This window comes from Oratosquilla oratoria, chromosome 11 (genome assembly GCF_046742065.1).
Source record: "Oratosquilla oratoria isolate Oo_2021 chromosome 11, ASM4674206v1, whole genome shotgun sequence".
In the NCBI taxonomy this organism is placed as follows: Eukaryota; Metazoa; Arthropoda; class Malacostraca; order Stomatopoda; family Squillidae; genus Oratosquilla; species Oratosquilla oratoria.
The window spans coordinates 28,779,386-28,802,615 of record NC_134787.1 but is presented as its reverse complement, the minus strand read 5'-3'; the positions used below and the strand labels follow the sequence as shown (position 1 = coordinate 28,802,615).

General features: G+C 41.0%; 1 protein-coding gene across 1 annotated transcript in view; it reads left to right on the top strand.

Moving 5' to 3' along the window:
* Dap160 (dynamin associated protein 160) overlaps positions 1-23,230 on the top strand; it is a 465,025-nt gene that overhangs the window by 84,786 nt on the left and 357,009 nt on the right. The window contains exons 13-14 of the mRNA XM_076192536.1: positions 6,325-6,463; positions 10,360-10,514. Of these exons, the coding sequence (XP_076048651.1) occupies positions 6,325-6,463; positions 10,360-10,514 (294 nt within the window). The remainder of the gene's footprint in view (positions 1-6,324; positions 6,464-10,359; positions 10,515-23,230) is intronic.

The window sequence follows — 23,230 nt, the reverse complement described above, 5'->3', positions numbered from 1 at the left end:
CCATCTCACAAACACCACGAACAGAATGCAATTGAATTTCAACTAGAAGATGTGGAAATAGAGCCAGGGAACAAATCATACAGGTGTGGAAGACTCAATTTTAGGAAAGCAGATTGGTTAGGGTTTAAAAAAATTCTTTAAAGAAGCAAACTGGGAGGAATTCAGGAATACTACAGGAATAAGGAGGAAATGGGAAATCTTCCAGAGGATGAACAATCATGTGCCAAAGACTAGTAGAAGAAAGAAGTAGAAATAGGACTGGTTCAACAAACAGTGTGATATTACAAAAAAGGAGAGGGACATGACTTGGGGAAAATGGAAGAAGGGAAGAAGCTTATCCATCTATATACCAAGAGCTTTTCCCTCCTTTTAAGGGAGGTAGCTAAGTCAGAGGCACATACCTATTCTCACCCATTTCACTCCCCTCCCATCCCAGCTCCTCATGGATGACAGGTCATCCCTGCATCTGCCAACTGCCCTGGGTCAAATGCAATGCAGCAAAACACAGTACATCCACAGCAAAGCCACTTATCTTAATCAGTGATCCCCCCCCCCCTCCATCCCCTCATGCAGAAAAAGAAGGTAGGAGATAGAGGTGAGTGGAGAATGGCTGTGTATAGATGATACTATGATGCAAAGAAGGGTGGGGGATGGGGGTAGGGATTGGTTATGTGTGAATGATATTTTGACGCAGCCTTAACCCCTTCAGTATGAGTTAAATTCTCACAGGCAGCATCAGATGCCTGATGTACAATGATTTGATGATGCATCACAATATTTGAGATATAATATATAAAGTTACAGCTGTATTACTCAATCTTTCACTCTGAATCTTAATACATACATACATATATACATATACCAAGGCTTTTTCCCCCTTACAAGGGGGGTAGCCAAAAAGAAACAGGCATAAAATCATTCCCACCCATTCCATCCCTGAATACACTCCACACCCCTCCACCCTCCCTCTTAATTTAGCACCTCCTGAATGACGGGTCATCCCTGCACCTTGTCCACTGCCCTGGGTCAGAAGCAGTGTCGCAAGACACAGCACATCCACAGCAAGGTCGCTTCATTAAATCGGCGACCCCCCCTCTCCGTCCCCCCATTGCATAAAATGAGAGGACGGGGAGAAATCCCTTTGAGCTGCGTCAAATTTTGCTCACACATACTACCTCACCCCCCATCCACCCGCCCATTCCACCTCATGCTATCACAACATCATCCATATACAACCATTCTCCATTCACCCCTGTCTTCTGTCCTCTCCCGTCCTTCCTCAACAGACATTCCCCTCTACCCCAAAGCCCCCTTCACCCCATCCATCCACCTCATCCTAGGACGTCCCCTCATGTTCACTCCCCCCACATCTGCCTTCCATACCTCTTTTACTAGTCTTTCTTCACTCATTCTTTCCATGTGTCCAAACCATCCTAATATTCTTTCATCAACCCTATCTCCCAGCTCCTTTTCCACCCCTGTTCTCCTCCTCACCTCATTTCTCACTCTATCTAGCCAAGTAACCCCCATCATACTTCTCAGACACCTCATCTCAAACACATTCAAACTCCTTCTCTCTTCTTCTCTTATGTTCCATGTTTCTGCCCCATACAGTGCTGTTGGCATAATCACTCCTTCATACAGTCTCCTCTTAGCATCCATTCCCAAATGTCTATTCCTCATTACACTTTTTAATCCACCAAGGCATTTACTCGCTTCTCTCAATCTACATTCTACCTCCACTTTCACTCCACCTTTCCCTGCCACATTTGCACCTAAGTATCTAAAACTATCCACTTCCTCCAGTCGCTCTCCCTTAATGCTCACTTCCAGTCTACTACCACTTTCACCCCTTGTACATCTCATCACCTTACTTTTACCCACATTTATCTTTAGCTTTTTTCTATCACATACTCTCCCAAACTCTGCCACCAACTTCCTCAATCCCTCCTCTGATCCTGCCACAAGCGCAGTGTCATCCTCAAACGTTTAACAGCTGGCTCACCTCCCACTTTTCTCCATTTTCTTTAACCATCTCCAATCCCTGACCCACTACCCTTGCATTTACCTCTCGCACCACCCCATCCATGTATAAGTTGAACAGCCAGGGCAACATAACGCATCCTTGACGAAGTCCCACCTTTACCTTGAACCACTCACTCTCTCCATTCCCAGTCCTGACACAAGCTCTACTATTCTCATAAAAACTCTTGACAGCTCCCAGAAGCTTTCCTCCTATCCCGTATATCTGCATAACCTCCCACAGTGCCTTCCTGTCTACCCTATCATAAGCCTTTTCCAGATCCATAAAAGCCAAAAAAAACATCCTTCCCCTTTCCTATAGCTTTCTCACATATCTGTCTTACCACAAAGATCTGATCTACACAACCTCTACCTGTCCTAAATCCACACTGTTCCTCACCAATTACTCCTTCTGTTCCTCTCCTAATCCTCTCAACCAAGATCCTCCCATAAGCCTTCCCAACTACACTCAACAAGCTAATCCCTCTGAAACTACTACATTCACACTTGTCCCCTTTTCCCTTGTAAAGAGGAACTATACAGGCACTCCTCCAGTCCTCCGGCACTCTACCCTCTCTCCAACAAACATTAAATAACCTCACCAACCAGTCCACCATCACTGTACCTCCCTTTTTCAGACATTCTGCATGGCATCCATCCAGACCAGGTGCCTTACCTGCTTTCATCATCTTAACAACTGCCTTCACCTCATCCTTCCTTATTTCTCCTCCATTCTCCTCATTCATCACTCTCATTTTCTTCGCACTTCCCACTGCAGCAATCTTTCCTTCCCTATCCTCCTTCACATTTAGCAACTCCCTAAAATATTCTGCCCATCTTCCCCTTACTGCCTTCTCTTCCATTATCATCTCTCCATCTGCACCTTTTACCTTTTCTTCTCTACTTGATTTGCCTCCTCTTCCTCTCTTAATTTCTTTGCAAAACATCTTTTTATTACTTTCAAAATTTTCTGTCAAACTCTTACCCCATTTCACATCTGCTCTCCTCTTTGCAACCTTTACCTTTTGCTTTACTTCTCTTTTCTTTTCTTTGTACCTCTCATATGACTCCCTCGTCCTATTTTGTAACCAATCTGTGAAAGCTTGCTTTTTCTCTTCTACAACCTTTTTCGAATCTTAATAGCCATAGAAAATATGATCAAGCCAGTTCACAGAATGTAGGGGTCACTCAGATACAACTACAAAATAAATATAATCAAGATGCCGATGCAGGCATCCTCATATACCCACTCATGCTTCATGACATGTACGTATATGTCATCATGTTGAAGGGGTTAAGGGGTTTCTCCCCGCCTTCTCTCTGCTCGAGGGGATGGAGAGGGGGGTCACTGATTGTGTGAAGCAACCTCACAGTGGATGTGCTGTCTTGGTGCATTGCTTCTGACCCAGGGTAATAGGTAGGATACAGGGATAACCCATTATCCATGAGGAGCTAAGATGGGAGGGAGGAAATGATGGTGGAAGGGAGTGAGTATAGGAATTTTGACTTTGCTCTCTCTCTTGTATGGGGGAAAAAGCCCTTGGTATATAGATATACATGTACCAAGGGCTTCTTCCCCTGTAAAAGGGAGGTAGCCAAGTCAAGGCATTCACCCACTCCCACCCTTTCCATTCTCATCTGCCACCCTTGTTTCCCTCCTATGTTATCTCATTGTGGATGAAGGGTCATCCTTGACTCCTGTCCACTGTCTATGTTGGAAGCAATACAGCTAGACACAGTACATCTAATGCAAAGCTGTTTTACTTACATGGAAAAAAAAACCTCTCCATCTCCTCATGTGGAAAATAGAGAAGCTGGGAAGAAATCCCTTCAGGCTGCAATCAAAATCTCATCCATACATAACCATTCTCCACACACCCTTATCCCCTTCTTTCTCCCTTCCTTGATCAACAGACATTTCTCTCTTGCTCAAAGCCCCTTTCACCCCATCTATCCATCTCATATTTGATTCTCCCCTGAAGTTCACTCTATCCACCTCTGCCCTCCAGTAGCTTTTCCTATCAGTATGGCTGATAGACATTTCCTCCTGGAAATCAAGATAGAAGGATTTAATTTTTTTCACAAGGATGGGTTTGGCAGGAGTGGGGAAAGAATAGCACTTTTTGTTAGAAATATAATAAATTGTATTATCAACAATTTGATTAAAGAACAGGATAGTACGGAATCAATTTGGGTGGAGATTATAGGCAAGAATAAGAAACTTATTATTGGCATCCTATATAGACCTCCTAACTTCAGCATTGAACCGACTGATCCCCTGATTCATGAAATTCGCTTGGCATCCCAGAACAAAAACTTTGTGATCAAAGGAAATTTTAATTATAGAAACATTGAAAGGAAAAATTTAGTAGGAGATCAGGAAGTGCAAAATTTCTTAGATGTGGTGCAGGATAATTTCTTAACCACTTCAATATGAGTCAAATTCTCGTGTGCAATATCTGCTGCTATATGTATGATGCATCACACTACTCGCATTATAAAATGTAAAGTCATTGCTGTATTACTCATTCTCTTTTACTCAGAGTAATAATAAACATAGAAAATGTGATGAAATCAGTTCACAGAATCCGGGGGTAACTCATGTACAACTACAAAAATATATATATAATCAAGACACTGATGCTGGAATCCTCATGTACTCCCACCTCATGATGCTTATGTAGGTGTCATTGTACTGAAGTGGTTAAAGCAAATGATTACCGATCCTATGAGGGGAAAGAATACTCTGGACTTACTTTTAACTAATAATGAGCACCAAATGAGAAATGTAAAAGTGGGAGATAGTCTAGGCTCTAGTGATCATCAAAAAATGAGATTTTATATTATACAGGAAGAATGAACTAGTACGAATAACATTTTAGTACCATACTTCAGGAGAGCCAATTTTGATAAGATGAGAAAGTATTTAAGACAATTGGTCTCTTACGAGACCGACCCAGTGGGACTGTGATGGGGTAAAATACATGGTCAGTCTGGACGTCATTAGTGTAGTTAGGTGTTGGGTCATGGAGGGTATGCATACCTTGGGTCAGGTCACTTACAAACACAAGGTGAACAGCCCAGACAGTGGTTTAAATGAAATGCACAGTAACATAACAGTTTTAATTCTAAATGCATAAAATAAATTTATTCCCTTCAAGTCAATATGGAAGAATAGTAATACTCCCAAATGGATGATGGACAGGCTGAAATATGAGATCAGAATGAAAAGAGGACTTTACACCAGTATAAGAAACAGGGAAACACACAGGTCCAAATATATCAATATAGCAAAACTGGTTAAAAAGAACATGCACACATTAAGATATAACTGCAAAATTAAGGTGGCCAGGTAAGCAAGATCCAACCCAAAGGGCTTCTTTCATCTCTACAGAACAAGAAATAATGAAAGGATAGGCCCAATTAAAAACTATAAAACGTCATGATAGAATTGGAGGAAAAATGAGTGAGGTGTTAAACAAATATTTTCTCTTGGTCTTTAAGGAGAGGTTAGATAAGGTACTTGACTGCAATCTGATTTTCAGTTGGGATGAAGACAGTAGACTAATATCAACATTAGTAAGGTAGAAGTAGTCAAACAGATTGAAAGGCTTAAAGCTACAAAATCTCTGGGTCCAGATGAAAGTTTTCCGAGAAATCTGCAACCAGTTAACAGAAATATTTCATAAGTCTAGGTATGAAAAAGTGGAGAGTAGGAGATATGAACCAAGAGTGTTGTTCCTTTCCTGTATACTACAATTAGGTAAATACAACAAAAACTACACAAGCACAATAATACTCAAACATTCATAACAACCTATCTGCAAAGCAGCAGCACAAAAAGACATACTCATCACTAAACAAGCCCTCTAAGACAGACCACAAAACTCAATATTCCAACAGCAATCCCTAGATACAAGCCCCAGAGGAAAACAATATCCATACCTGATAAGAACCACACTTGCACAATCTAGGTGCTCCCGACATCATTCAACATTAAAACAGTACCAAGATAGAATAGTCACACACTCAGTCTGCTCCAGATAAAACCACTGCATGGAGGACATAGAACACCTCATACTACAATGCCTCATACTAACAGTCCTTGGACAACAACATGATTTATCTTCCCCAAATGATTTGTGGGCATGCCTGGAGGCTGTTCCCAGTTATCTTCTGCAAGAAAAACTAGGAGCAATGGATTGATTGATTGTTTGTCTTTGATTAATTTATTTATTCTCTTTAAAGTCATTTAACAGAATCAATTTCTAATTTTTTATAATATGTGTATCTATAATGTAGGGAAGCAGAGAGGCAGAGACAGCAGGAGTGGGAAAAACAACGTCTACAGGAATTAATGAATGTTAGACAGAGGCAGCAAGAAAACCTTTTGGCTCTTAAGGCAAAGAACCAGTCATTAACCATCGAACTGTCAACAAAGGTAAAATTAGATATTTTGTTTATTTATATATTTATAAGATAAAAGGGAAGGAAGGGGGTGGATGGGAGTGGAGTATGTGGGGATGGAAAGGGTGGGAGTGGGAAATAAAGCCAGTTGTTGTTTGCTGATGACACTGCGCTTGTAGCAGGATCAGAGGAGGGATTGAGGAAGTTAGTGACAGTTTGAGAAGGTGTGTGAAAGAAGGAAGCTAAAGATAAATGTTGGCAAAAGTAAGGTGATGAGATGTACAAGGGGAGAGAGTGACATCAGGCTGGAAGTGAGCATTAAGGGAGAGAGACTGGAGGAAGTGGATTGTTTTAGATACTTGGGTGCGAATGTGGCAGGAAAGGGAGGAGTGGGGATGGAGGTAGAATTTAGATTGAGAGAAGCAAGTAAATGCCTAGGTGGATTAAAAAGTGTAATGAGAAATAGACATTTGGGAATGGATGCTAAGAGGATGTTATATGAAGGAGTGATTGTGCCAACAGCACTATATAGGGCAGAAACATGGAACATAAGAGAGGAAGAGAGGAGTTTGAATGTGTTTGAGATGAAATATCTGAGAAGTATGATAGGGGTTACTAGGCTAGATAGAGTGAGAAATGAGGAGGTGAGGAGGAGAACGGGTGGAAAAGGAGCTGGGAGATAGGGTTGATGAAAGAATATTAGGATGGTTTGGACATATGGAAAGAATGAGTGAAGAAAGATTAGTAAAAGATGTGTGGAAGGCAGAGATGGAAGGAGTGAATATGAGGGGGCATCCTAGGATGAGATGGATGGATGGGGTAAAAGGGGCATTACAAAAGAAAGGAATGTCTGTGGAGGAAGGATGGGAGAAGACAGAAGATAGGGATGAATGGAAAAGGGTTGTGTATGGATGATGCTGTGATGCATGAGGGGGAGTGGGTGGGGGATTGGCGGTGAGGAAGTATGTATGAGAAATAATTTGATGCAGCCCGAAGAGATTTCTCCCTGTCTCCTTTTCTGCATGAGGGGAAGGAGAGGGGGGTAGCCAAACTAATGAAGTAGCCTTGCTGTGGAGTGCTGTGTCTTGTAGCACTGCTTCTGACCCAGGGCATTGGACAGGATGCAGGGATGATCATCCAGGAGGTCTCTTGCAGTCTCCTTTATTCTTATGTTCTTATGAGGTGTCAAGATGAAAGGGAGGGAGGAGGGTGGAGGGGAGTGGAATATGTAAGGGATGGAATGGGTGGGAGTGGTTTCTATCCTCTTTTTCTTTTTGGCTATCCCCCATGTAAGGGGGAAAAAGCCTTTGGTATATGTATGTATGTATGTACATTTTTTTTCTTTTTTTTTTTCTCTCTTCTACCTCCCTTGCAAGGGGGAAAAGCCTTTGATATATGCATGAATGTATATATGTAATTGTATTATTTGTATATATGTAAATTTATAAACATGTAAACAAAACATAAGATAAGGAAGGAAAGAGGAAAGCAGATGTAAAACGGGGAGGAGTATGACAGAAAATTTTGAAAGTAATAAAAAGATGTTTTGAAAGGAAATTAAGAGAGGAAGAGAAGGAAAGCTGTTAAGGGCATTCAAGAGTTTTTATGAGAGTAGTAGAGCCTGTTTTAAAATTGGAAATGGAGAGAGTAAGTGGTTTGAGGTAGAGGTGGGACTTCTTCAGGGATGTGTTATGTCACCCTGGCTGTTCAATTTATACATGGATGGGGTGGTGTGAGAGGGAAATACAAGGGTAATGGGCTGGGACTGGAGATGGTTAAAGAAAATGGAGAAAAGTGGGAGATGAGCCAGTTGTTATTTGCTGATGACACTGCACTTATAGCAGGATCAGAGAAGGGATTAAGAAAATTAGTGACAGAGTTTGGGAAGGTGTGCAAAAGAAGGAAGTTGAAGATGAATGTGGATAAAAGTGAGGTGATAAGATGTGCAAGGGGAGAGGATGGCAGCAAATTGGAAGTGAGTATTAAGGGAGAGAGGCTGGAAGGAGTGGATAACCTTAAATACTTGGGTGCAAATGTGGCAGGAAAGGAAGGAGTGGAGGTGGAGGTGGAATGTAGATTGAGAGAAGCAAGTAAATGCCTTGGTGGATTAAAAAGTGTAATGAGAAATAGACATTTGGGAATGGGTGCTTAGAGGAGATTGTATTTACCTAGTTTACCCAGTTGTATTTTACAGGAAGGGGAGCTACCCTCGTGGTGTCCCGCCTTTGTATCTTGCAGTGTCTAGTGTGTTCTTAAATTCATGAATGGTTTTTGCACACACTATTTTTTCGTCCAGTTTGTTCCAAGATTTGTTCCAAGAGTCCACTGCTCTATGTGGAAAACTGTTTTTCTTCAGATCTCTTCTTTAACTATGTTTTTTTATTTTCTTTCCATGCCCTCTTGTGATTGTGCTGACAGCACTGTATGGGGCAGAAACATGGAACATAAAAGAGGAAGATTTTAAATGTGTTTGAGGTGAAATACCTGAGAAGTATGATAAGGGTTACTAGGCTGGATAGAGTGAGAAATGAGGAGGTGAGGAGTGGAAAGGGAGTTTGGAATTTGGGTTGATGAAAGAGTATTGGGATGGTTTGGACACATGGAAAGAATGAGTGAAGAAAGATTAGTAAAAGAGGTGTGGAATGTAGAGGTAGAGAGAGTGAACATGAGGAGGTGACCAAGGATGAGATGGATGGGGTAAAAGGGGCATTGGGAAAAAGGGGTATGTCTGTTGATGAAGGACGGGAGAAGACAGAAGATAGGGATGAGTGTAGAATGGTTGTGTATGGATGATGCTATAATACATGGAAGGGAGTGGGTGGGGGATGGGGGCATTAAGGGAGCATGTGTGAATGATATTTTGATGCAGCCTGAAGGGATTTCTCCCCATCTTATCTTTTTCTGCATGAGGGGACGGAGAGAGGGGGTTGCCAATTAAATGAAGTGGCCTTGCTGTGGATGTGCTGTGTTTGCTGCTTTGCTTCTGAACTAGGGCAGTGGGCAAGATACAGGAATGACCCATCATCAGGGAGGAACCAAGAAAAGAGGGAGGGAGGGGTGGTGGTGAATGGGAGTGGAGTATGTGGGGATGGAATGGGTGGGAGAGGATTTATGCCTTTGACTTTGGCCACCTCCCTTGATTGCAAAGGTGGAGCATGCTGACAGGAGACCTTTTGGTCCATAACTAGGTTGGATGCAAAAAGAAATATATTTAATAATGATAAATGAAAATAAATGAAAATTGTTATTTATATTATTATAATTTCTATTTATTTATTTTCATTTATCATTATTATATATTTTTTTGCATCCAACTTAGTTATGGACCAAAAGGTCCCCTGTCAGCATGCTCCACCTTTGTAATCCTTTATAAGGGGGAAAAAGCCCTTGGTATATGTATGTCTGTATGTATGTATGTATGTATCTATTAATGGAAAATATATATTCATAACATGACTTTATGATGTTAGGAATAACTTGGAATTTGAGGGAAAGACAATGACAATAAAGTTTCCATTTCATTTGATAACATTGCGTTAGCCACAGTGCCAATCAAAATCCATACATACACACATATATCAAAGGCTTTTTTCCCCCTTACAAGGGAGGTAGCCAAAAAACAAAGGCATAAAAACCAATCCCACCCATTCTATCCCCAACATACTCCACTCCCCTCTACCTTCCCTCTTATCTTAGCACCTCCTGGATGACGGATCATCCCTGCATCTTGCCCACTGCCCTGGGTCAGAAGCAGTGTAGAAAAACACAGCACATCCATAGCAAGGCTGCTTCATTTAATCAGTGACCACCCCTCTCCATCCCCTCATGCAGAAAAAATGTTCAATTATCACATATTCTGGTTGTAATCTGTTGCTATTTTTAGCTATTGTCTATTAATTTGACTTAAATTTAATTCTGTATCACCATCAGGAAGAGAAATTGAAAGAACTGACTCAAAACATTAGTGAAACCCGTGTTGGTGTAACAAATGTAAAGGCTACTATTGACACAATGCGAACAACGAGAGACAAATACATGGGTGACATGAACCAACTTAAGGCATCAGCAAGGGACCAGAACCAGAGGTAAGTAAAATTTATGAAACTTGTTAGTTTAGAAGATATCATGCTTAGTTCCAATTTATATGAGGAAAGGTTGCAAACTCATATTTAAGAATTGTAGAGGCATTGGCGTTTTAAAAATACCTAGTTAATTATATGGAAGGATGGACCGATGATGAATACATGCATGTGATGGTCCTGCAAGGTGGACCGTGTGTGATTGTGGTTGTTCATGGTGGTCAGTGAATCAAGTTGTGTCTGCAGATCAAACCCATGTCAGTGTCTGGGTTGTTGACATACCAGGGTGATGACTTGGCATTGAAATCACCCACCCAGGGTAAGGAGGCAAATTGGTTAAGGTTAAGCCTAAAGCTGTTTGGAACTGTGGGGGATGATTGAGTGGGGATGTAGATGTTAACTATTGTAATTGTGGATTTGTTACCTGATTGTATTAGAATTGATTGGGTTTCAGTGGTGTCTGTGGTAGGGAGGAGATTTTTGGTGGTGGCAATTGTGTCCACAAAGCAGATAGATTGGTGGATGAGGGTGATGAGTCCACCACCATTGACAACAGTCTGGTCTTGTCTGATGGTGGTGAAATGATGAAATTTAGGTGTTTTTTGAAAGTGTCATAGTTTTGCTTCTTGTATGATGGCAATATATTTGTTGTGTTTGAGATAGTGTTCAAGTTCATGTTTTTTTATTTTTTTTTGTGTTGATGCCATCAATGTTATGCTCAGTTGAGCAGTAGTCGTCACTCAGGTCAGGTCATCCGGGTAGCTCCTTCAATGAGTGATATGGCGAGTGGTTGCGTTACTGTGTTCAGCGCCAATGAGGTACAATCTCTACTTAGTAGAATTGAAGCCTTGGAGGATGCTGTAAAGTGCCTTAAAGAGGAGAATCAAATTCTCCGCTCGAAGACCCAAAATATGGAAGACAAAACTAGCTATGAGCTTGGATGGAAAACGGCAAAAAATAAGATGTGGAATAGTGGAAAAAAGTCCTCACCAGCCCCACTCGATTGCAAGAACTCGTTTCAAGTACAGTCGAACCTTGAAAGCCCGGACCCTTGTATGACCGGTCGAAATGAACAAAGGGTGGACTTTTCAAGCAAAGTTCCCTATTTGTCCGGTAGGTGGCAGCAACGGCTGTACACGTGTACTCAAACCCGGCCCAGTCAAGCCGCCACCAGGGTTGCCGTTTCGTAGAATTTTGTACCAAAATGTAGTAAAATAGCAGCATGTGGTAACTGCACAAGGACATGAGGAAATTTTTTCTACATATCAGCGGGCTGTTAAAAACATTTAAAAACTCAAACTTTTGTTTAAAAATCATAGAACTAGTTATCAATTAATAAATGGTACATCAAAATATGACTTTTATTGGTAATTGTGTTACTTATAGAATATCATACCCCAAAAGATACGTTTTTACCGTGTAGAAAAAAATTCTACGCTAAAGTTTCAGCTTTCTTTTAGCAATAATAATATAAAAGAATAATTCTTATATCTTACTGAATATGTTAGGGCATGGGGGCCTTATATACATTCAAGAATAAAAAAACTAGAACCACCATTTTGTCAAAGTTTGACAAGTATATCTTGCTATGAAAGTCTGCACACGCCCGAGAAAAATGTATGCCCCGGTATGGCAACACTCCCATTCTACACGGCAGTGTAGAAAATGCAGCAACCCTGGCCGCCACCACTGTCCCGCGTGCATACCTTCCGATATTTACAGTGTACGTAATAAAAAATACAGTACAGTACACTGTATATACAGTACATTTACATGCCTGTATTACAGTTATTATTATAGAATTATTAGTATTATAGCATTATTATTACAGTATTGTTATTATTACAGTGTTAGAGTATTATTCTTATATGTTTCTATGCCATATCATACATTACCTATACGTATACCGCTATGAAAATCTACGGGTGTTAGGGCGATATTTTCGATGACCGGACGTTTGGCATGACCGAACCACCCTTCCCCCCAATTAGTCTGGGCTTTTGAGGTTCGACTGTACTAGCGAATCTGCAAGAAGAAGAAACAAATGAAATTCAAGAGAAGAAGGGAAGGGCAGACGCTGGATCCCTGCCCACAGGTAAGATTTTGGTTGTAGGAGACAGTCAAGTGAGGTACTTAGGGCTTTCTGTGATAAAGATAGGAAACATAGGACGAAGGTGTGTTTCCCCGGCGCGGGGATAGGAGATGTTAGAGATAGGATTGAAGAGTGTTTAGTAGGGGAAGGTAAGGACCCTGTAGTTTGCTTAAGTGCCGGGGGGCAATGATATAGGTAAGTTGGGGAGTGAGGAATTGTTTGCGGAGTTCCGGGATGCGCTAGACAAGATTAGAAATGGGAGATGTTCCTGTTGTATGTGGAATCCTTCCGAGGCATAGGGTTGGAGGCATGTGGCATTCCAGGGCTATTGCAATGAATTGCAGGCTGGCAAAACATTGTAAGGCCAATGGATGGGCATTTGTCGACAACTGGGACCGCTTTTATGGTAGGAGTCATCTATATACAAGGGACGGGGTGCACTTGTCACCCAGAGGATTTCAGCTCCTTGCTGAATCCCTTGAGTGAGAAGTAGGCATCCTACAGGGTTTTTTCTGGTAGATTACATGGGAGTAGGGGGGGAAGTATCAGAATATAATTTAGGCAATAAAAACAACATAGGGTCTGTGAAAAGAATCATCAAAGCAGGTGGAGGGAAGATAAACTTAAAGTTTACTATAAAAACAGCAGAAGCATAATTAACAAAATTGATTTGCTGCGAGGTAAAGCAGGCGTAGAGAATTTCGATATTATAGCAATTACTGAGTCCTGGATCAACATGGCTGATAAACATTTCCTTCTGGAAATCGAAATAGAAGGATATAAGTTTTTCACAAGGATAGGGTTGGCAGGAGTGGGGGAGGTGTAGCACTTTTCGTTAAAATACAATAAACTGTATTATCAACAATTTGATTAAGGAAGAGGACTGTACGGGATCCATTTGGGTAGAGATTATAGGCAAGAATAAGAAAGTTATTATTGGCGTCTTGTATAGACCTCCTAACCTCAGCATTGAGCAGACTGATCCCTTGATTCATGAAATTCGCAGAGCGTCCCAGTACAAAAACGTGATCATGGGAGATTTTAATTATAGAAACATTGACTGGGAAACTTTAATAAGAGATCAGGAAACAAAGAAATTCCTAGATGTGGAGCAGGATAATTTCCTAAAACAAGTGATTACCAATCCTACGAGGGGAGTAAATACTCTGGACTTAATTTTAACTAATAATGAGCACCTAATGAGTAACGTAAAAGTGGGAGATAGTCTAGGCTCTAGCGATTATCAAGAAATAAGATTTAATATTATTTGGGAAGAATTAAAAAGTACGAATAACGTCCAAGTACCAGACTTCAGGAGAGCAAACTTTGACAAAATAAAAACCTATTTGAAATTGAATATGAAATGTCATGCGAACATTTCGGACATTGTCGAATCTCAGTGCGTGACCAGGGGTCAGGTCATGACCAGGGGTCGGGTCATGGAGGGTAATATGCATACCTTGGGTCAGGTTATTTTGGGGCTAGGGCTCAACAGACAGGTCAGCGATTTGGATGAAATGTACAGTATAGCAATTTAACTGATTTAATTATTAATGCACAAAATACATTTACCCCCCTAAAGTCGATACAGAAAAATAATAATACTCCCAAATGGATGACGGACAGATTGAAACATGAGATCGGAATGAAAAGAGGACTTTAAGTACATATATACCAAGGCTTTTTCCCCCTTACAAGGGAGGTAGCCAAAAAGGAAAAGGCATAAAATCATTCTCACCCATTCCATCCCTGAATACACTCCACTCCCCTCCACCCTCCCTCTTATCTTAGCACCTCCTGGATGACGGGTCATCCCTGCACCTTGTCCACTGCCCTGGGTCAGAAGCAGTGTCGCAAGACACAGCACATCCACAGCAAGGCCGCTTCATTAAATCGGCGACACCCCCCCTCTCCGTCCCCCCATGCATAAAAGGAGAAGACGGGGAGAAATCCCTTCGGGCTGCGTCAAAAATAAAAAGTAAAAATAAAAAATGGGGAAACACCTTTGATCAAGATATAGCGAAATGGCAAAGCTGGTTAAAAAGAATACACGTACAGGTAGTTCTCGTTTTGTGCGAGATATGGGTTCCTACAGGCTTCGCACAAACTGAAATCGCACAAAAAAAAACATATTTTCCCCATAAGAAACAATGGATAATAGGGGGGATGCGGGTTTTGGCCCAAAAAACGTCCATTTTTTGAACGAAAAACACATTTATTTGACTAATAAAGTGAACATGTTCTAAAAATGTATCGTTCTAAACCTATAAGTAACACTAATGTGTAAATAAAGTGTAAATAAAGCACCCATTAACACTCAACACGATGCTCCCTCACTTCTCACAGTCCCTCACAGTCACTCGCCATCTTCGTCTGTGCTGTCCACCTCCTCTGGCACATCCACTTCCACTTCCACTTCCTCTCCTATAGCTTCAGGGTCATCCACTTCCTCTTCCTCTTCTGTCACTGGTTGCACAGGCGGTTTATTGAAAAACTCCAGCATGGTGGTCTGGCGGTTTTTCTTTTGAAATTCAGTCTGCATTTGAGTGTAGCAGAAAAGTGTGTCCATACACTTTCTTGTGATTGTGGTGCTTCGAAGAACTCGAAGAAGAACTCGAAGAACTCGAAGAACTCGAAGAAGAACTCGAAGAAGAACTCGAAGAACTCGAACAAGAACTCGAAGAACTCGAACAAGAACTCGAAGAAGAACTCGAAGAGGAACTCGAAGAAGAAGAAGAAGAACTCGAAGAAGAAGAAGAAGAAGAAGAAGAAGAAGAAGAAGAAGAAGAAAAAGAAACGAACTCGAAGAAGAAGAAGAAGAAGAAGAAGAAGAAGAAGAAGAAGAAAAAGAAAAGAACTCGAAGAAGAAGAAGAAGAAGAAGAAGAAGAAGAAGAAGAAGAAGAAGAAGAAGAAGAAGAACGCGAAGAAGAAGAAGAAGAAGAAGAACTCAAAGAAGAAGAAGAAGAAGAAGAAGAACTCAAGGAAGAAGAAGAAGAAGAAGAAGAAAAAGAAAAGAACTCGAAGAAGAAGAAGAAGAAGAAGAAGAAGAAGAAGAAGAACGCGAAGAAATCGAAAAAGAAGAACTCGAAGAACTCAAAAGAGAAGAACTCGAAGAACTCGAAAAAGAAGAACTCGAAAGAGAAGAACTCGAAGAACTCGAAGAAGAACGTGAAGAACTCGAAGAAGAACTCGAAGAAGAAGAAGAAGAACTCGAAGAAGAAGAACGTGAAGAACTCGAAGAACTCGAAGAAGAACTCGAAGAACTCGAAGAAGAAGAAGAAGAAGAACTCGAAGAAGAAGAAGAAGAAAAAGAAGAAGAAGAAGAAGAAGAAGAAGAAGAAAAAGAACTCGAAGAAAAAGAACTCGAAGAAGAAGAAGAAGAAGAAGAAGAAGAAGAAGAACAACAACAACAACAACAGCAGCAACTCGAAGGACTCGAAGAAGTACTCGAAGAAGAATTCGAAGAAGAAGAAGAACTCGAAGAAGAAGAAGAAGAAGAAGAAGAAGAACTCGAAGAAGAAGAAGAAGAAGAAGAAGAACTCGAAGAAGAACTCGAAGAAGAACTCGAAGAAGAAGAAGAACTCAAAGAAGAAGAAGAAGAAGAAGAACTCAAAGAAGAGGAAGAAGAAGAACTCAAAGAAGAGGAAGAAGAAGAAGAAGAAGAAGAAGAAGAACTCGAACTCGAAGAAGAAGAAGAAGAACTCGAAGAAGAAGAAGAAGAACTCGAAGAAGAAGAACTCGAAGAAGAAGAAGAACTCGAAGAAGAAGAAATCGAAGAGGAAGAAGAAGAACGAATGAAGAAGGAGGCTAGAAAGGAACGGAGAGAGGCCAAAGCAAAAGCTTTAACAATTCGCAAAGTTTAGAAACAAGAAAAGCAAGTAAAAAAAAAAAAGTTATTACTTAAAGGAAAAAACAAATTAAAAAAATATAAAAAGGGTGTTTTGAACGGAAATTTAACACCAGCACAAATCGCCTATATAGATGACTTGCGAGAACAGCAAGATGTTGACAAGAAATAAAAATCAATATGATTTTGATATTTTATTTTCCTAAAAAGGGGCGTGCAGCGCCCGCGCCGAAGGCGCAGCGCCGCAGGCCAAGCCCCCCGGCGTAGCCTGGCCGGCGCAGCCGGTGGGCTTGTATATAAAAAAGAGATATGATATACTGTACAGCAAAACGTAATTATGAAATTAAGGTTGCCAGTCAAGCAAGATCTAACCCAAAGGGTTTCCTTTATTTTTATAGAACAAAAAATAAAGAAAGAATAGGACCAATTAAAAGCAATGAAAATGTCATGAGAGAATCGGAGAAAAAAAATGAGTGAGGAGTTTAACAATTATTTTCTATCGGTGTTTACTAATGAGAGGTTAGATAAAGTTAGTAAAGATAAAGTTAAAGAGGTTAGACTGCGATCCGATTTTCAGAGGGGGTGAAGAAAGTAGACTATCTAATATCAGCATTAGTAAAGTAGAAGTAGTCAAGCTACAAAATCCCCGGGTCCAGACGAAATTTTCCAAGAATGCTAAAGGAGTGTAAATTTGAAATCTGCAACCAGTTAACTGAAATATTTAATAAATCAGTAGACACTGGTTTTGTGCCTACTGCTTGGAGGCAAGCAAACATTGTTCCTGTTTTAAAGAAGGGAGATAGATTGTCTATATGCAACTACAGGCCAATCAGTTTGACATCGGTTATAGGAAAAATACTTGAATCAATAATAGTAAATAGACTCAGAGAACACATTGAAAGACATAATTTAATTCGTGATTCACAGCATGGGTTTTCCAAGTCTTCTATCCTTTTACACTAAAGTATATGAGGTGTCAGATAACAATGATAATTACGATGTTATTTACCTTGACTTTATCAAAGCATTTGACAAGGTGCCACACCAAAGACCACTAAATAAAATCAAAGCCCATGCCATAGGAGGAAAAGTGTTAGAATGGATTAGAGCTTGGATTAGTACCAGAAAACAGCGGGTCACCATAAATGGAGTAAAATCTAGGTGGGGCAATGTTACTAGTGGGGTCCCCCATGGCTCGGTTTTAGGTCCCTTGTTGTTCATTATGTACATAAACAACTTAGACGACTGGATAAATAGTGATGTTAGTAAGTTTGCGGACGACACTAAAATAGGACGCCTAATTTGGTCAGGAGACGATGCAGAGATTCTGCAGGATGATCTTAACAAATTGTTCTCATGGTTGGTGAAATGGCAAATGAACTTCAATATCTCCAAGTGTAGCATGTTAAACGTAGGGCTACACAACCCCAAAAATAGATACAGCTTAGATAACACACTTTTAGAGAAAACTGAATGCAAGAGAGACTTGGGAATTCTAGTGAGTCCGGACCTTAAAACCAGGAAACAGTGCATTAACGCCAGGAATAAAGCTAACAGAGCATTAGGTTTCATTGCTAGGACGGTAATGAATAGAAGTGCAGAGGTAATTATTAGACTCTATGTAGCGATAGTTAGACCCATCCTTGACTATGCGGTACAGTTTTGGTTTCCGTCCTACAGAATGGACATCAATTCACTAGAATCAGTACAGAGAAGAATGACCAAAATGATACATGGACTCAGAAATTTGCCATATGAAGAGAGGCTTAGGCACCTAAACTTACACTCTCTGGAAAGACGCAGAGTGCGGGGTGATCTAATAGAGGTGTTCACGTGGATCAAAGGCTTTAACAAGGGTGATGCAAACAAGGTCATCATATTAAAACAACAGGGCAGGACTCGCAGTAATGGGTATAAACTGGACAAATTTAGATTTAAGAAGGAAATAGGTAAGAATTGGTGTACTAATAGGGTGGTTGACAAATGGAATAAACTTAGTAACCATGTAGTAAGTGCTGAAACTATCAGTTGTTTTAAGAAATGGTTAGACAACTTTATGGATGGGGATAACAGGTGGTGATGGATACAGAGCTGCCTAGTGTAGGCCTTATGGTCTCTTGCAGTTTCCTTCATTCTTATGTTCTTATGTTGGTGTTGTATTCTGTACATGTTTTAGGTTGCTCTAGGGGTTGGGGTAGTGGTGGGGGATGATTAGCATCAGGATCAGGAGGAAAAGGTGGTTGGAAGGGAGGGTGGGAGGAAAGGGGGATGGCAAGGGTGGGGGTGTGGGCAAGGATGCAGGCAAGGGATGGGATGGTGGGAGTGAAGGTATGGTTAGGCAAATAGAAGAGGTCCAGGTGTTGTGTATTGTTTTATGTTAGCAAGTGTTGTGCAAGTGAGATGGGGCCCAGTTTTGTACGAGTTGCAAAGAATTGAACCCTTTGTCTGTCAGCTTGAGGTGATGGGTTTGGAGCATGTTGGACTTGTGTACTTTGTGGTGGGCCCAGAATTGCTTTCTGCATCTCTAGCTAATAGTAGGAAAAGAGGAATGATCACCAGAGAATCACCCCTCAATGGAGAAAAATGTGAAGGTTCATTATTGTAAAAAGTGTTTGGTACTCACCTGGGTAACTGAAGCAGCTCCCAGGGATCATTGCCACCTGTGTAAGAGTCATTGGCAAGGGTATTTTGTGGCTGGTTGTCCCCTAGGCCTTGGGGTTGGAAGGTGGTCCTACAATGCAAATGCTACCACACCAGGACCAGTGTGGATGGTAGATTGGTGCTCAGTAAATTCTTGAGTGGATGAGGGGGGATGTTTGCTCCCTTTACCTTGTTACCTCATGTTACCTCATGAAAATCTCAGCAAACATGCCTCAGCTACATGAACTGCCACTGTTTCTTCCTTGGTCATGTTGCCTCCAGTGAAGTGGTATATGGTGTGCCAGCTTGTAGTGGTGCCGTGTCATGAAGCTGTTGAGATAAACCAATTTTGGCTCTAGGGCCATGCTGTGGAGGTGCTGTGTCTTCCTGCATTGCTTGTGACCAAGGGAATGGAACGGGGACAGGGATGGCCTGTAATCCACAAGAAGCTAAGATAAAAAGGATGACAAATGGGTGTGGGCTGGGTGAAGGGTGGGTGCATACCTTGGCTGGTCGTCTCTTATAAGGGGAAAGGGCCTTTTTAAGAGGGAGGGTGGAGGGGAGTGGAGTGTATTAGGGGTGGAATGGATGGGAATGGTTTTTATGCCTTTGTTTTTTGGCTACCTCCCTTGTAAGAGGGAAAAAGCCTTTGGTATATGTATGTATGTACAGTCAGTATAAGTACAGTCATTGCCCAGAGTGATGGTGCCATATGTTTTTTCTTTGCAGCACAGTGTAGCCTGACAGAAAAGATTAAGAAAAAATATTTATATCATACTTATTTTATCTCTACCGTATCTTCCGGCGTATAGTGTGCGACTTTTTTCCGTTGGAAGGGCCTAAAAATGGGGGATGCGCGTTATCTGGTGGTGTGCATTATCTACGGCCTACGATAAAAATTCTGCGGCTGTATGTGTAATTTTTTCACAACAACGTGACGATGTTGGCCATCACAAAGTCGGGACGGCACACTTCTCCATGACGTTCCGTGAGAACAAGAAGAACAGTCATGGTGACACGAAAGAATACATGGGCTACCGTATATAAATATTTGGTATTAGTAGGTATCTATCGAATCTTATTTTTCACGTTTAAATAGGCCTAAACACCATGAAACATGATCAATATTCATGATATTTGCCCATGTTCACAGCATCCTAGTTTGAATTTTTATGTTGGCTTTGTTGCTTCACTTTAGGTATGGTACAAATTCCGTTGCGGCCGTTCATAAACTCGTGTCAAACACCTGACTACACCCTCTTTTGGGAGTTATATTAACTAAACGTCACCTCGATGAGAGACTGTCCTATTTCACCACTGTCATTGCAGGTTCAAAGCTAAAACGAAACAGTCTGTAGTTTGTTTCAGTATTAAATAAAAAATGGTAAAGACGAATTATTTCCTCAAGATATAAAATGAAAATTTTCTGTAAAAATCCCGAAATTTTTCTGTATATTTTACTTTCAATAAACTTTTTTTAGATCATATTTCCTACAAAATATTTAAGCTACAAAGTAATAAGGGACCAACGCACAACATGAGTCATATACCGGTACATGTAGTTCCTACTTTTTCTTAGTTGTGTCCTGATTGATGCCTAAACTGACACTTAATTTAGTGACAAATCAACAGATTTCCCAGCGGTGGCTCTAGCCAATGAAAAATAATTCTCCATGTAACCTCGTTCACATGATATAAATACCGAGGTAAAACTGCGTTATAGACAAATGCAATCGGGCATCGCGTTATACGTCGGTGCGCGCTATCTGTGTACCGAGATAACGAAGTGCATGGGTGCGCATTATAACCCGATGCGCATTATAAGCCGGAAAATACGGTAATTCTTTGTTGGGTAGCCATTCTTCTTCAAGCAGCTCTGGTGACATTTGGGTACAGATAGAGCCAGGTTTTGGAGGAGGGATGGTTCTAGATTGCTCCAGATATCCTGGAGGTGGATGTGTCATGGCCCTCTAATTGGCACTTCATCAGGCTCCAGAGATTTTCTGTGGAGCTTAGACTGGGATTATTATCTGGCCAGTCCTCAATGCAGTCAGTATCCACCCACTCAAACCATTCACAGATCAGTTTGGCAATGTTAGCCATTGTACCGTTCTACATAAATATTTCACTTTTTCAGGATATGAAACAGTCCTGTAAGTGATCAGCAAGAAGCTTAAGATAATGTTCTTTGTTCATGGTGATATTCTTTGGTGATAATGATGATGTGGTTTAATGTCACAAACTCCCCCTATCAGGAGGCTAGGACAATGCCCCTTACAGAGGACATTGTAGTGTGGGATTTAATAAACCATACCCTTGGTTCAACTTGCTGGTGGCAAGGTTTGAACTGCCATCACCTTGACCTTCACTGCAAATATTGATGCCCTAACATGCTCAGCCAGCAAGCAAGAAACTCAAGATATGTTCTTTGTTCACTGTGAGGTTCTTTGTTAACACTACTCAATCCCTAGTGCTATGATACCCAAACGCCACCTGGACCATGACACTATCTGAGTGTTTTAAAGTCCCTTTAGTGTACTTTGGGAGATAAGAATCTGAGCCAGGACACAACTAGACCTTTTCCCCTTGGTTGTCACTCACTGTGAAGGTGGCCTCATCAGACCACAAAACTGTCTTCCACTGCTGTGGAACACAGGTTAAATATTCATGACAAAACTAGTCTTTCCTTCTTTTGTAATGCTGTTAAAATGATATTTTTTGAGGTTGTTATGGAGGCATTTCAGTATAGTCTGCACTGAGATATTATGAAAGAGCATTGGGTTGTTTCCTTAGATTTCTTTCTTTCTTTTTTTTTCTTTATTGATGCAAGGCTCATTGTCGACCTGATGCTACAGGACCTTCAGGGTTCTCTTAGAAGTTATACAAAACCACCCTTACCTTTTCTTTTGAAGTGGTTCACTGCTTTCTGTGACCCTGCAGCTGTTTTTTTTTTTTTTCACCTCTGCACCCTATACAGTGCTACAGCATTGCAAAAGAAGAAAAGGCTATTGTTTTGTCATAGATTTTAAGCCTGGGATCCAGAGGAATGGAAGACAGTTTTGTGGTGTGATGAGCCCGCCATCACAGTGACTAGCAACTAAGGGAGGAAGCTCAGGTTGCATTGTGATTCAGATCCTTACCTCCTGAAGTACACTAAAAGGACTTTAAAGCACAGGCAGTGTCATGGTCTTGGGGGTATTTGGGTATTACAGCACTGGTGATTTAGTGGTGTTACTAAAGAACCTCTCAGTGAAGAAAGAACATTTCCTTGAGCTTCTTGCTGACCACTTACAGGACTGTTTCACATCCGGAAAAAGTGAAATATTTATGTAGAATGGTGCAAGGGCTAGCATTGCCAAACTGATCTGTGGATGGTTTGAGTGGGTGAGTATTGACTCCATCACGGACTGGCCAGATAATAATCCCAGTCTAAGCTCCAAAGAAAATCTCTGGAGCTTGATGAAGTGCCAATTAGAGGACCATGACACCTCCACCTCCAGGAGATCTGGAGCAATCTAGAACCATGCCTCCTCCAAAATCTGGCTCTCATTTGTACCCAAATGTCTCCAGAGCTGCCTGAAGAGGAAGGGCTACCCAACAAAATAATAGAGGTAAGATAAGTGTGATAGATATTTTTTCTTAATCTTTTCTGTCAGTCTATGCTGCTTCATGAAGCAAAAAACATACTATGCCATCAATTTGGATGCTGACTCTATGTATTATAACTAGTTTTGAATTTATTTATGTTTATTCCAACCTCTAAGCTATTTCAGAAGTTGATGCATATATGTGGAAAAGTGTGTTTTGACATCCTCTCTCTCTCTCTCCTCTCTCTCTCTCTCTCTCTCTCTCTCTCTCTCTCTCTCTCTCTCTCTCTCTCTCTCTCTCTCTCTCTCTCTCTCATTCTCTTTCTCTCTCATTCTCTTTCTCTCTAATTCTCTCTCTCTCTCTCTCTCTCTCTCTCTCTCTCTCTCTCTCTCTCTCTCTCTCTCTCTCTCTCTCTCTCTCTCTCTCTCTCTCTCCATCCTCAATTTGTTCTCTCTAATTTATTCTCACAACCTCTTGATTATATTTTTTCCATCATTGGTTGAAAGTTCAGTGCTTTTATATTTTTATTACATATTTGAGGGTAGAGGGTGGAA